Source organism: Macrotis lagotis, chromosome 1, assembly GCF_037893015.1.
Source record: "Macrotis lagotis isolate mMagLag1 chromosome 1, bilby.v1.9.chrom.fasta, whole genome shotgun sequence".
NCBI classification, from domain to species: Eukaryota; Metazoa; Chordata; class Mammalia; order Peramelemorphia; family Peramelidae; genus Macrotis; species Macrotis lagotis.
In genome coordinates, this window is record NC_133658.1 from 352,185,358 (window position 1) to 352,200,851 (window position 15,494).

Sequence of the window (15,494 nt, forward strand, 5' to 3'; positions counted from 1 at the left end):
CAATCGGGAACAATTTTGGGCTGTCTGCAAAGGAGAGTGCCATCTGTATCCAGATAGGGAGCTATGGAGTTTGAACAAAGTACAAGGACTATTCCCTTTAATTTAGGGAAAAAACCAGATAGCTTATTGTCTGATCTTGTTACTTCTTAGACTTCTCTTTAAGGATATGATTTCTCTTTCATCACACCCAATTTGGATCAAGGTACAACATGGAAACAAAGTAAAGACTGACAGAGTGCTTTCTGTGGGGGGGGGGAGGGAAGCAAGATTGGGGGAAAAATGTAAAACTCATAATATCTTTAATAAAAAATAAATTTAAATAAATAAAAAAAAAAGAATGTCTGCTCACCCAGACTGCTTCTCCTAAGGTCTTGATTGTATGAGTCCATATACTATTGGATTGGATGAATGGATCATTTGGTGGCCGTGTTTCTTACCAGGCTCTACTGCTTTTAGTTGAAGTCACGCTGCCACTAGGAATTGGTTGCTAGACAGGTTCAGGCAACCTGCTCTGCTACAGAGCAGCAGATGTCTAGATAAAATGGGCAGGATTCATGTCTCCTAGCACTTAACTCAAGAGTATAGTATCTCTACTGGACATGTGGATCAGACAGTCTTTTGGGTCATTTTTTAATGATAGCTTCAGGTTTTTGTTTATTTTTTTTTCAGTCGCTGGCTTGGTTGGACTGTATTATATATACATTCTTTAGTTCTTTCAACTAAGGCAATGTTCCTGAGCTTGGGATTAGCAGAAACTTCTTTAACTGTTTCAGAGTCTCAGTTCTGAGGTAGACTGTCACCTCCAGGCAGGAGAAGGAAGTTCTCTTTTATTGACCTCTTATATTATTTCTGATAATTTTCTGATTGCGTCCTATCCTGAAGAATTTTTTTTTAAATTCCAGATGTGCTCATCTTTATTAAATCTGGCCCTTTACTCCAAGCAATTGTCTATTTTTTTTTTTGGATATCGACTATGTCAACCTGTATATTAGCTATACTTACAATTTTTGTGTTATTTATAAATTTGTTAAAAGACTGATTTCTGGTTATATATAATAATGAATTTTTTTCCAATTATCTGTAAAGATAGTTTTCAACATTTAATTTTTTATAAAATTTTGAGTTTTTTTTCCTCCCTCTTCCTCTTTTCTCTCCCCAAGACAGTGAGTAAACTGATATAGGTTATACATGTACAATCAAGTTAAATGTTTCCATATTAGTCAGAACAAAAGAGAAATAGCTGAGAAGAAAAAAAAAACAAATTTAAAAAAGTGAAAATAGTATACTTGAATTGCACTCAAGTTCCATCGTTCATTCTTTGGATGTGGACAGCATTTTCCAGAATAGGTCTTTTAGAAATTTTCCTTGATAACTGCATTGCTGAAGAGAGCTTATAGTTGATCATCACATTACATTGCTATTAAGGTGTACAATGATCTCCTGGTTGTGCTCACTTTAGTCTCAGCTCTTGCAAGTCTTTCCAGGTTTTTCTGAAATCTGCCTGCTCATGGGATTTCTTATAGAACAATAATACTCTTTACATTCACATACCACAACTTGTTCATAATGGGCATTCCTTTTCCAATTATTTGCCACTACAAAGCTGCTATAAATATTGTTGTACATGTGGGTCCTTTTTTATGATCTCTTTAGGATACAGATCTAGTAGTGGTATTGCTGGATCAAAGGGTATGCAATTTTATAGGCCTTTGGGCATGGTTCCAAATTCCTCTACAGAATAGTTGGATCAGTTCACAATCCCACCAACAGTAGCATTAGTATCTCAGTTTTCACATGTTCCTTCTAAACTGATCATTTTCCTTGTTTGTCAGAATAATGACTCTTCTTTGGGTCTAGTAATTCAATATTTCTGAGTCCACCTAAACACCGACTATGGCAATAATACAGCCCAACCAAGCCAGGTACTGAAAAAAAAAATAAAACAAAAACCTGAAGCTATCATCAAATCATCTAGTCTAACTCTATCTTGTCCACCTGCTCAAATATTTATTTTAATTTGGATAAACTATATCTATTCTACTGATGAATTTATTAAAACTACCTCAAGTCAATTGTGCCTCTAGAAACCATAGAACTAGTTTGGGACGGCTGTATATGAATTCCAGTTGAGGATCATCAGAAAAACCATCATCTTTAATATGAGTACCCACCTAATAATATCACATAAAAATATATTTCTGTAATATTTATAGAAAGGTCGTCAAGAGCAGAGATCAAGTCTGAAATAGAGTGTTCTATATATAGTAAGCACTTCTGACATATTGTATTTGTATCATTTTCTACTCTATGTACAATTTCTTTATATATGTGTATTAGGACCTCACTAAATTTTAAGCCCTTTAAAATTATCTTTGCATTTCTTTCAGTTTTTAGTGGTATTATACATAGTAAACACTCATTAAATGTTTGTGGACTGATAAATAAACATACTGAGAGAGTTTAAAGATTTGTCATTTACATATAAGAATATTCTCAAATGATCACACACCATCATTTACTTAACCATTTTCTTATTGTGGGATGCTTGGACTATTTTTCCAGAATAAGTTTCTATAAGTTACCCTTTAGTGGGACTGAGGTAGAGGGAGTCAAAAATAAGAGGAAGGAGAGGTAGTTATTTCTGTGGGGTTATGTTCTCAGAGGTAAAAGGGCAATAAGCTTTGCAGTTTGTCCTACATGCTATCTGATCATTCTCTAAGTCTACACAATCAATGGACTTAGTTCTGTACAAATACTGGACTTTATTATTTTATTAATTTGCTAGCTTAACAGGCATTTAACATCATATTATCATAATGTCTGGCAAACAATAAGTGCTTAAATACTTTTTCATTCATTAAAATCATTTAGATTTGCATTTTTAATATTTGTTGATACTGAGGCTCTGCATTATGGTTCTGTATTTTCATTCAGTGCAACTATTCTTCCTTTAACAGTTGACTAGATGGAAGTCAAATAATGATGTACATTTATATTCTAATCTCTTTTCATTTTCTTGATGCATTAAATATTAAATTAATATTTCACTGTAACTGGCATAGTAGAAACAACAAAGGATTAAGAATTGAAGACCTGGAACTTATTCCAGTTCTGTCATTGGCCAATGTGACCTGGGTTTAAGGTCACCCTCTATCTCCCAGATTTCCCTTTCAAGACCTTCCAACAAAGGACAAATAAGGTAGTAGAAGGTCTCTGACAAAGTGTTATGCAAATACCCTTTGTCTGCCCTGGAGATGCAGGACCAATGGATTTCCAACTCCTCTGAGGTCAAAATGTCTTAAAATGCAAAGGAGAGTTATCCAGAAGCAGTTATCAACATTGGACAATGTTGACTAACAGTTTTCAAGAGAAAACAACAGGCACATAAAAACATTACCTGAATTACTAATAAGAGAAATATAAATTAAAATATAAGATTTCACCTTAGCAAAAATGATAAGTGGAAACAGTTAATGCTTTAAAGGCTATTGGAAAACAGTTTGACAAATATATCACTGGTGCAACTCTTAAATGATTCATAACAACTTGGAATTATAAGGAAGAAAAAAATATTAAACCATTTATTCACTTTAACTCAGTAACCCTTCTTAAGGATGTCAAAAACAGAAATAAAAGACTACTATAAACTATACTATTCAATGGCAAAAAGACATGTTCAAAGGCAAAAGTGGTATGTTAAAATATAATGGAATATCATTGAGGAATATGAAGATTTTGGGCTAAGGCAAAAAATAAGCAGAGCTAGAACAAAAAGCAAAGAATATAGCAACAAAACCAAAAAGATCATTAAAAGGAACTCAAATTCTGTGTTACTGAAGAGTCAATATCTATCCCAGAGAACAAATAATTAAATATACTTTCCTTCTCATGTAAGAGAAATAGGGGATCAATAGGGCAACATGCTGCACACACATATAGCCCATTGACTTTTTAATCTGAGGGGAGAGATACAAAGGAAGGTTCAATTTTGGGGTTGGGGGAGATGGTGATATTTCCAGAAATGACTCTTGTTATAAAGACAAAAAGGTATTCATAAAAGTGGTTTTAATAAGTTGAAATGGACTGCCCCATTGTGAGATCCACCAAAGATGATTTTTCTCACTTAGACAGATACACTATTTTGAGAATTCTCTGATTGACTTCTCCACAATGAATATATATATACTTCTCTCCATCCTCTCAGTTTTTCAGCTTCATTTTGTGTTTTATCTTCCCCCATTAGATTACAAGGTCCTGGAGAGCAGAGGATATCTTTCTTTTTTAGTCCTTGTAGCCCTAGCACCTAGAACTTTGTTGCATTTCAGTCATGTCTGATTCATGTAACCTCATGTGGGGTTTTCTTGGCAAAGACACTGGAATGGTTTAACTTTTCCTTCTCCAGCTCATTTTACAGATGAGGAAACTGAGGTAAACAGGATTAAGATACTTGCCCAGAGTCACACAGTTAAGTATCTGAGGTTAGATTTTTTAACTCAGGAAGACCTAAGGTCCAGTGCCCCAGCTCATAATAGGCAATTAATAAATATTTATTGAGATGCCTTTAAGATTTCAAACCCAGAGGACTATCATTTTCTTAGAGATATTGTCAGGATCACATTTATAAAGACAATTTCCAAATATTTATCTCTAGCTACTTTTACCTCATAGTTTCACCTGGATATTTACTATCTGTAAAGCACTAAGAATATAAGAACCAAAAAACCTAGTTCAGGACTTTTAAGCTTATATCTTATTAAAGAATAAAATATGTAGATATAATAAAGTACAAGAAACTTGAGGAGATAAAGTTTTAAAAATATCTGTTGCCTTGATATTTTGATATTTAGGGAAAATCCCAATAGTGCTATATACTAAAATTTCTGTTGAATCAATGAATGAGAAAGCAAGCAGAAGCCGTTATTAACAGCTCCTCATTTGAGGTAAACACCTGCCCTCTTACCTTTGGGATCTGTGTGACTAATGTAGCTCCATTGCTGAAGTTTGAGCCTGGAGTTTCTTGATCTGCAAGACTGTTTCGTGAGCTGGGACTGCTGATTAACACCGGAGCAGGCAGTGTGCTTGGCATTTCATACTGTTGGCTAGAAGGCCACTTGCCCTTTAAGACTGCATGGCAGATGTTGTCTATGCGGTTAATTATCACACGATCCTGCAAATAAGAATAGTGACAACAAATCTCTTACACTAGCACTTGGGTAGTAGAAACTTCAAATGCAGTCAATTCACCAATACTTTTTCCTTAGTACTTCCTTTGAGACAATCTGAATTGGTTATAGAAAGATTGGGGGAGAGAAAGGGCTGGGGTGCTCACCTCACACCATTCACTGCATGGGAATATTTCTAGCCCTTAAAACACTTCACAGGTAGAGGGCACAAAGATGAGAACTGAGTGTAGTCAGGAATAGCCAATATCCTCAAAATGAACTGTGTCCACTTTGGATTAAGTGTGATCACAAGGTGATCACTTTTGATGTTTAGACTAACTGAGCAATTATGAGTATAACTAGAATCACTAATCAATTTTAATAATGCGAAAAAATCTAGCTATGAGATATTAAAACGATGTAGAGATCCTAACAGCAACATGGGGGTGATGGTCAACCTTAATGGACTTGCTCATTCCATCAGTGCAACAATCAGGCACAATTTTAGGGCATCTTTGATGGAGAATACCATCTGTATCCAGAGAAAGAATTGTGGAGTGTGAACAAAGACCAAAGAATATTATCTTTAATTAAAAAAAAAATTATCTTACCATGTAATTTTGCTATATGATTTCTCTCTCATCACATTAAACTTAAATCAATGTATACCATGGAAACAATGTAAAGACTAACAGACTGCCTTCTGTCGGGGATGGGGGGAAGGGAAGCAAGATTAGGGGAAAAACTGTAAAATTCAAAATAAACAAAAACAATGTAGAGGCTAAACGTGTTGTGTGTGTGTGTGTCTGTCATCAATGCACAACATGACTTGGATTTGTAACCAGAACTTCTGAGTTTGAATCCCAGCTCCTACCCCTTACTACCTGGGCAACCTTACTGTCCTGTTTCCTCATCTACAAAATGAAGGAGTTGGACTAAATGAATTTTATGGTCCCTTTTCCAGCTCTAAATATATTTACAAATTTAACATTTCTCAGATCCTATGACTAAAAAAAATCCTCCTAAAAGTTAATTGCATGAAATCCAACAAAAATAGGAAATTTCACCTTCAAAGTTGTAAAAAATAAGTTCCTGTTGATTGAAATAGGTTTATTAAGAAATTCTTAACTAGAAAGTTTGATTCTTTAAATTTTTCAGCTTCATTTTCTTATCACATATACCTTAAAATTAAAAAAAAAACCTGCAAACCATTTTAATCTTTTAAATATTAGGATAAGTATTAAATATTTCTTTTAAAGTGTTGTGAAATCATGCTATTTTACTCAATAACATACCCTTGGCTTAAAATGTGTTAGTTTTTTTTTTTAATTTAAGGCAATGGGGTTAAGTGCTTTGTCCAAGGTCAATTATTAAGTATTTGAGGCCAGATTTGAACTCAGGTTCTCCTGACTCCAGGGAAGTTTCCTGCACCACCTAGCCGCCCCAAAATGTGTTAGTTTTAAAAAATTAAGTCTTGGGGTGGCTAGGTGGTGCAGTGGATAGAGCACCGGCCCTGGAGTCAGGAGTACCTGAGTTCAAATCCGGCCTCAGATACTTAATAATTACCTAGCTGTGTGGCCTTGGGCAAGCCACTTAACCCCATTTGCCTTGCAAAAACCTAAAAAAAAAAAAAAATAAAAATAAAAAAAATTAAGTCTTAAATAACATTTGCTGGAATGGTTTATAAATAATTAACCATGAAACATATGAGACTAGAGCGTCAGTAGAAAGTCAAACTAAGGCAAAGTCAGAAGATCAGGAGAGCTAATGGATTTATATGTGTGTATGTGTGTACGGAGATGGATCTCATCACAGACTATCTTTTTAGGTTCCAAATTCTGAAGTTCTGTAGATAAGTCCCTGATTTTGCTAATTCCTAAGGAGGCACCAAATATACTGCTTTTAGTTATGAGTATTCTTAATGGGCATCATAATGTTTGGAAGGCACCTTTGGCCATTCAGAGAAGGAATAAAGAGTTTTTTCTTGCAAAAGTTGGGCAATTGTTGGTGCTCGGGCTTCCTGGAGTTCGTCTCCAATGTCTCCTGCTATTCCAGATGCAGAGCTTTTACTTTCTTCTTCAGAGTATTTTCCTGGATAATCTGAAAATATAAAAAATGTGCAGATGAGTTTTATACATGAACTAAAGTCAAACTATTCAATTTCTTTTTTTTTTGTGATGACGGTGATGAGAGACTGAGTATAATGATGGGCCCACCCCAAATACCAATCAGCACTACTGTTTTTCTAACCTGGCCTGGCTAGCACCTCTCCTTAGGCAATCTGGTGACCCTCTGCACCTTGGAGGCTCACCACAGTGGTGGTTTGATGTGGTGTGTTTGGAACACTCAAATCACTCAACGTAAGAAACTTATGATTTTAAAAGTTTTTGTTAAGTCATTTTTCAGTTGTGTCCAACTCTTTATGACCTCATTTTTTTTTTTTTTTTTTGGTCAAAGGTACTAGAGTAGTTTGCCAATTCTTTTCTGGTTCATTTTACAAATGAGGAAACTAAAGCAAACAGGGTTAAATGACTTGCCTAAGATTTGAACTCAGTAAGACTCATCTCAGCCCAGTGCTCCATCCACTGCACTATCAAGCTACCTCAATTTTATCAGTAGAAATGACATTCAAGGAGAAGCATTGCTATCTCTTATGCTTCTGCACCCTAAGAACCATGGGACCCTTTCTGACTGGCAGCAAAACCTTTCATGTGTGTAGTTTCTCTTACTAGTGTGTGAGTTCCTTGAGAACAGGGTTTGTGTTAGGTTTTTCTGGTTCTCCTACCTATCTGATCATTCCTTCTTTGTCTCCTTTGCTGATCCTCTTTCAGGAAGTGTCCCTCATGGTTCTGTCTGGGTCCTCTTTTCTTTTCTCCTCTAGAACTAATTCATTGGTGAACTCATCCTGGATTTAAATTCCATCCTGACACTGGGCAGTTAGATGGCATGGTAGCTAGGGGTGTCAAGCCTAAAGTCAGGAAGATTGCTCTTCCTGAGTTAAATCCAGCCTCAGATACTCACTAGCTGTGTGACTCTGAGTAAATCACTTAACCCTGTTTGCCTGAGCTTCCTCATCTGTAAAAGGAGCTGGAGTAGGAAATGGCAAATCACTCCAGTATCTTTGCCAAGAGAACCCCAAAAGGATCATGAAAAATTGGACATGACAAAAAATGACTAAAGAACAAAAATGCTGGGGTGGCTAGGTGATGCAGTGGATAGAGAACTAGCCCTGGAGTCAGGAGTACCTGAGTTCAAATACGGCCTCAGACACTTAATTACCTAGCTGTGTGGTCTTGCGCTTCACTTTAACCCCATTGCCTTGCAAAAACTAAAAAAGAGCAAAAATGCTGATTCTTAAATTCTACTTGCCCCAAGCTCTCTGCTGACCTTCAATCTCACATCTCCAACTGTCTTTCAGTTTTCTTGAACTGGATGTCCTAAAATGGATGACATTTTATTTTTTTTTTATTTTTATTTTTTTGCAAGGCAAATGGGGTTAAGTGGCTTGCCCAAGGCCACACAGCTAGGTAATTATTAGGTGTCTGAGACTGGATTTGAACCCAGGTACTCCTGACTCCAAGGCCAGTGGCTTTATCCACTACGCCACCTAGCCACCCCTATGGATGACATTTTAGTTTTTTTTTTTTACAAGGCAAATGGGGTTAAGCAGCTTGCCCAAGGCCACACAGCTAGGTAATTGTGTCTGAGACTGGATTTGAACCCAGGTACTCCTGACTCCAAGGCCGGTGCTTTATCCACTATGCCACCTAGCCGCCCTGGATGACATTTTAAACGCAGTATGTCCAAATCAAAATTCATTTCCCCTAAGATCCACCGCCCCTTCCCTATTAATAGAGAGGACAATCTCATCCTCTTGGTCCCTCAGGTTCCCAACTTAGGAGTTATTCTAGAGTCCTTACTGTCTCTCATCCTCCATAATCAATCTGTTGCCAAGGTCTTTCAATTATACCCTTGGAACATTCTTGATTGTCCCTCCTTGACCCCTCTGGTCAAGAGCCTGGTGTAGGCTCTTATCACCTCATATATAGATTATTGAATAGCTTGCTAGTGGGGTGTGCCTGCCTCATGTCTCTTCCCCACTCTAATCTCTCTTCCATTAATCCACTAATATAATTTTCCTGAAGTGCATGTCTGATCATATCAACCCCACTTCCCCAATACATCCACATACTCCGATGGCTTCTTATTGCATTCAGAATCAAGTACAAAATGTTGTTTGGCATATAGAGAATGCCTTCTAGGTTGGGAGCCTGAGGGACTGATTGTCCTCTACAGTAATAGGGAAGGGGGCAGAGTTTAGGGGGGAATAAATTCTGGATATCTTTTCTCTGTGAAATGACAAGTCATACTTATCCTTTCAAATATGAGGTTATTTCATATAGACTAATCAGAAAAATGCCACAATGAAGGGCAGAGGCATAGAGCCTAGCAGAGGCCTCACTGTATCAAGGGGAAGAGGTTGACTGACCACCGTGGGACTAAAAATGGGATATTGCCCTGACACATCCCTTTAGAAAAAATTCCTAATGAGCAATGTACTAGAATCTTTTCTATTTAACAGTATAAAAGCATAATGCCTGGTGTGAAGCAGGTGCCATTCAATGTTTCTGCAGCTTCTGCAGCTATGTATCATGTTCCTTTACTTTATTGTGTGTGCAAACCAGACACTCCTCCCTTCCCCCACTCCTCTCCCTCAACCTTCCAGGCCTTGGCTAGCTTCAGATTTAAGCCAGGCAGAATAAATCATACAACTCTTGCTTTTTGTGTTCTTTAAGAGCTTTCTCTGCAGTATCCACTCCTTCCCTTTCCAACTCTACCAGTTCCTTCCCTTCTCATAGCAAGTCACAGCCAGCTCCCAGAACTACTTACTTATTACTTTGTCTCTTCTAGTTAAATGATTTTGCATTCAGCTCACCTCCCACTCCTTCACTTCTCTACTCCTAGAACAACTAGTAGCATTATCAGCACCTTCCTTCCTGGGAATAGTTCCTTTCTGCAATTATGTCAGTTAATGATCTATAGGATGCTTGCTGCGTATAGGCTGCTAACAGTGGGAGTTGGGACTGGAAGACATGAAGATGAAGAAATCTTTAGGAGAGACATAAAATAAGATCTCAATCAAAATTCTCCCCTCCTTTGCCATATGTGACTTTTATCAGAAAGAAGAACTAAGTTGTCAGTATCTTTTAAAACAAGATATCTTTCAATGTTTTGCCTTGGTTGAGTATGGATTCAGTTCAGTTTACTATACATTCCATATTTATAGGACTAAACAATAAAGATTCATAGTTGGAAATGTTGACCCTCAACAATTACAAAACCCTGAATTGTCAAACAAAGATTCAATTAAGCTTTATATACTGTACACTGAGGCAGAAAGGAAAACTATTTTTTTTACAGAGGATAAAAAGGGGATGAAACAAAAAAGATTTTCTATTTAATCATTAAATGACCAATCTCCCTACTTCCACTTTCTCTCTTTCTTGCTCTCACATGAGTGAAAAAACAACTGAAAACCCTGAGCCAAGGGTTTTTAACTGATGGAGAGAGAGAAGTGTCAGTAAAATTCTTTTTAAAAAAATGTTCTGCTAACTTTACTCAGTATCATGCTTCCTTCATAATCCTATGCATCTTATTTTATGCATCTTTAAAACAATATATTGAAGTGTCTGAAATTCATAAGTTTCACCGGCTGCCAAGCAGTCTATGAAACAAAAAATGTTAAAAATCCCTGCTGTAAACATCCTGGTTAATTAAAATTTTACTGCAGACATGGTCATTACTGTGTATTAAGAAATTTAACTTTTCTTAAAAATGCAATTATTTCAATATTGTTTTGGAGAATAAAGGTACAAAAATATTTTAAATTTCAAGGGTCTCAGAACATTCATTTTCTTTACCTTCTATCATTCTTCCAAAATATTCTTCCTGCTCCAATTTTAATTTAAGTTGGTCCAGGAAACCAACTTAGTGGCATTCATCTGTCTCTTGTCGTATTTCTTTCCTTCAGGTTTAATGTGCATATGGCTTTTTATTATTTCCCTTTCTAAGTCAAACTTTATGCTTTGTGAGTTAAGCCTTAAGGACAGTATAGCAAAGTGTAAAGTGTATTGAAAATGAATTCTTATGACCTGACAAGTCATGTCAGACTTTGGGCCCCACTTCCTTAATTGCAAAATGAGAGCATTGAATGAGATGACTTTGGAGGGCCCCTCCAGCTCACATTTGGTATCCTATGAATAGCATGATCATCACTTCTTTGTACTGTCCTCTGGTGTCAAGTGCCCATTTTTCTTGGCATGAACATTTTGATTGGTGAATTTTAAGTGTACATCTTCTATATATTTTCCACTAAAGTCTTTTTCCCTTCATTCTCACAGACTGTCAATTTGAGACATGGTTTCCCCAGATTTTTGGATTAGCTAATCAATTTCCCCCCTTTCAGTTTGTTCCTTTGCAAAATAAGATCAAAAGAGATAACATCTGTAAAGTACTTTGCATGGGGCCTAGCACAGAAATGCAACTTTATAATGCTATGTTCCTCTAAAGCTTATAAATGGGTAGAACTAATATAGGATCCTCCAAACTATGAAGCCATTTATGATAGCATCAACTATGAAAACACCCAACCTCTGGATTCAAAAGCTTATGATTGAATCTTAGCCCTGACACTTACAAGTCATTTTCTGTCTCTGGGGGCTCAATTTCCTAATTTGTAAAATGGAAATAATATGTGAATGATCTATCTAATAAGGATACTGCAAAAAAAAAATGCCACAAATAGTGATTATCTTCTTAGTTCTTTTCCTATTTTTAATAGTTTTTTTTCAAGGCAATGGGGTTAAGTGGCTTGTCTAAGGCTACATAGCTAGCTATTCCTAAAAGATAAAATCTAGTCACATTTTTATCTGCTGAGGACAAGGAAGGAGGTGACTATAAACTATTAATCTCCACATTTCTAGAATGGTTCTTATAACCTGGCTGTGCTCTCTTACTGAAACAGGAAGATGAATTTAACCATAACAGAAATAGTAATTAGGATTGCTTCCTTATGAATTCAAATTACACATTCATAACATGCTAAGATTACAGGAGGCCTCAGAAAAACAGAAGCGGGCTTGCAAAAGGGTTCTGAGCACTTATGGTGGGGACCAAAAAAATGGTGAGTGGTCTCATTAGAAAAGTACAATATTCCCCATACTATACCTTGACCCTGAAAGTTTCCTTCCTTCTCATCATCATCTTCCTTATTCTCGAAGTCAACATCTTCTTGTTTGAGATCACTCCTATCAAAAGGGCAGGCGGTGTAACCTCTTTGCCTTTCTGTCTTGTCTTCCCAGGAATTTTCTTGTAAAAACTCATGGTCCACTTTCAAGGATTCAGCTAGAAGAGTTTTGTTTCCACCTTCCACAGCAATACTATTAGCAGTTTTGCCTTTGTACAAGTCTGGGTCAGGGAACTTGGTCTTTTCCATTTCAAACTGCATGCTGTCTCCCTGATTTTTCCACCTGTCGATAGGTTTGCAGTGACATTCACAAACTGTTTGATCCACACACCTAAGTTCTGTAGGATCACGGTTTTGAGTCTCTAGGGCCCCTTCCCTGGTTTTATCTATAGTGAAGCCTCTGTCCATTTTATTTGGTATGTTAGTATTGAGATCAGTTTGACCTGTATCTTCTGGTCTTTCTCTTATTTGTGCTCCCATTTCTGAATTTTCCTCTTCTTCCTCATCTTCTTCTTCTTCTTCTTCTTCATCACTGTGGTTCTGATTCAACATTAATTTACCTTCTAGGCTTTTATTTCCCAACAAATCAATTAACCGCTGCTCTGAAGAAAGTTTTCTTTCAGAATTACACACACTAAGGCTACACATCTCCATTAATCTACTTACATTCCCTTGCTCTAAGGGTTGGGGAATACTACATTTGGCTTCAGGATGTCTTACAGTTTCATGTCTTGAAGCAGGTGTGTACTTGTTAGAGTCCATATCCTTTATAGTCAAGAGAGACAAACGCTTCTCATTTTTATTGCTCATTTGTTCTATTTTTGCTTCTAAATTACCTAGGGAACAGCGGTTTGTTGCCATCTCTACTTCAAGGCTACCTGGTCGATTCTCTTTGTTTTTGCTTGCTAAGACTACAGAAATATCTTTCTTGGATTCAGTGTTGCTGGGGTTCTCTTGAATGAAAGAACCCGAGTCACTATTGAAAACCTTTTCACCAAACATCATACACTCCAGAGAATCAGGTAATAAGCTGTCATCATGGTTAATAGAAATGATATCCTGAACTTTAGAAATAAAATTTTCACATGTTACATCAGGTAAATTGTTTTCATTGTGACTGAGATTATCACCCATGCTTTCCATTTTAATTTGATTCTCAGATTCAATGGACTCTATGGACTCGCAAGTCCTTCCCATTTGAGTATATGTAAGGGATTCATAAAGTCGTGAATTAGTCTGGTAAAGACAACATGTGTTTTCTGGACCTTGTGCTTCTGTTCTTCTGTGCTGAGCATAATTTCTATAGGCATCCAGAAAGGATAACTGTGGGTCATTCATGATGTAATAGTCAGTACGACTGAGCCCATGCTTAGCTGTGCCGATGAGTAAGTCTCGATCATGCTTTCCACACTCCCACCAGACAGGCAAATAGAGGCTAGGCCTACAGAGCTGGAGGCGTTCATGCAACTGAGGATATTTCAGTACTTGCTCTCGGACCTTACGCAGAAGTTCAATACGGTAGAGAGTTCTTGCAGCACGTTCTTCTGTGATTGGCTCAACATAAAGTGTGGGATCTGGTGGACCTCAAGAAACAAATTAGCAGAAAATTAATTATTCAGTTAATAATTGATATGGTTCTTGGCAACAATGGTGTTTTACTTACATAACTCAAAACTTATCATATATTATAATATCACTATCTAATCGTGGTTTAACTATGAATAATAAAACAAAAACCATCAGTTGACAAAAGTGTTAAGTTTATTATTTTAGTAAACATGACCAATAGTAAACAATAAAAGCTAAGAGAAAATGAATCAATCTTCTGGAAAATTATAGACCCAGGTCAAAGGACAATTTTGTAAAGGCTAGTCCCATTATGCATGACTTTCTGAAGCCATGGTGGAGGCAAGAACTTAGGTGTCCTTTACATTTAATTCAGTTGCTTCAACATTTTTCAACTTCAGATTTTGTGAGGTATAGAAATGCCACTATAAGGATTTTATCTGTAAATGTGTGGCTCAAAGGACAAAACTACAAACAACCATTACAACTAGGTTACTGTAAAATTCCCGAGATTGGCTTAACATCACTTTAAAGGATGACCAAATAATGGGGCAGCTAGGTGGTACAGTAGAATAAAGCACTGGCCTTGGAGTCAGGAGTACCTGAGTTCAAATTTGACCTCAAACACAATAATTACCTAGCTGTGTGGCCTTGGGGAAGCCACTTAATCCCATTGCCTTGCAAAAACTTTTAAAAAAAAAAAAAAAGGATGAACAAATGACAGTCATCTTTAACCTCAGATAAAGTTGTATTTGCAATAGATTTTTAATGTAGGCAAGACTCAAAAGTACAGGTTAAAACAAATTCTTAAAGCACTACAATTTGCTCCGACTTTTACCAAAGAATAATTATATTGTTGAGACAATTTTTCTTTAACTATATTATGAAATCTTAACCTAACCTGTAGGAAAATAGATTAGGAATAATTTGAGTTTTGGGGCAAGGATCAACTGAACAAACAGAACACTCAAGGAGCTCCTCATACCGGAACATATATTACTATAATAATAAATAAATTATTCCAAGACTTTCCTGTCTCCTTGATATGATAAAAGTATTTCTTACCATCATCTTTCCACATGGGGAGGCGACAAACATTTCTACACATGGCCACAAAACTGTAAAAATATTTTTCTAGACTTTCATCTGTCTTCTTGTCTAAGTGTGAGATGACACGAAATTGGGTCCAATCAAAAGATTTCTTTTCTTGGTCGTAGACAACACCAAAGGAGGACACTGTTCTGTAGAAATCTGCTTGCTCTCTTCTTGTCCATCTTGAGGAATCACATAAGTTAAAAAAAAAAGCAAAATATTTTGGTACTCCCATTCTTAAATGTGCTAGTCAGGTGCAAACTAGACTTGCATTATTGCTAACCCACATCCCCAGACACTAAGGCAATTTTGGAAAAGAGGCTGCCAGTCTCACAGGAGAAGATATGGATATCTACATGTTTAAACCCAACCACCCCAGAAAATGCATTCAATCCAAACTATGAGAAATTTACCCTTATAAAAACCTT

General features: G+C 36.6%; 1 protein-coding gene across 8 annotated transcripts in view; it reads right to left on the minus strand.

The window, feature by feature from the left end:
- Positions 1-15,494, minus strand: part of CHD6 (chromodomain helicase DNA binding protein 6) — a 180,162-nt gene that overhangs the window by 18,140 nt on the left and 146,528 nt on the right. For 7 of the 8 annotated variants that reach the window (XM_074211989.1, XM_074211991.1, XM_074211990.1 and 4 more), the window contains 4 exons: positions 15,040-15,248; positions 12,390-13,991; positions 7,111-7,262; positions 4,961-5,167 (listed from right to left, as the gene is read on the minus strand). In XM_074211989.1, the coding sequence (XP_074068090.1) occupies positions 4,961-5,167; positions 7,111-7,262; positions 12,390-13,991; positions 15,040-15,248 (2,170 nt within the window). The remainder of the gene's footprint in view (positions 1-4,960; positions 5,168-7,110; positions 7,263-12,389; positions 13,992-15,039; positions 15,249-15,494) is intronic. The other variant, XM_074211992.1, reaches the window with a different exon arrangement.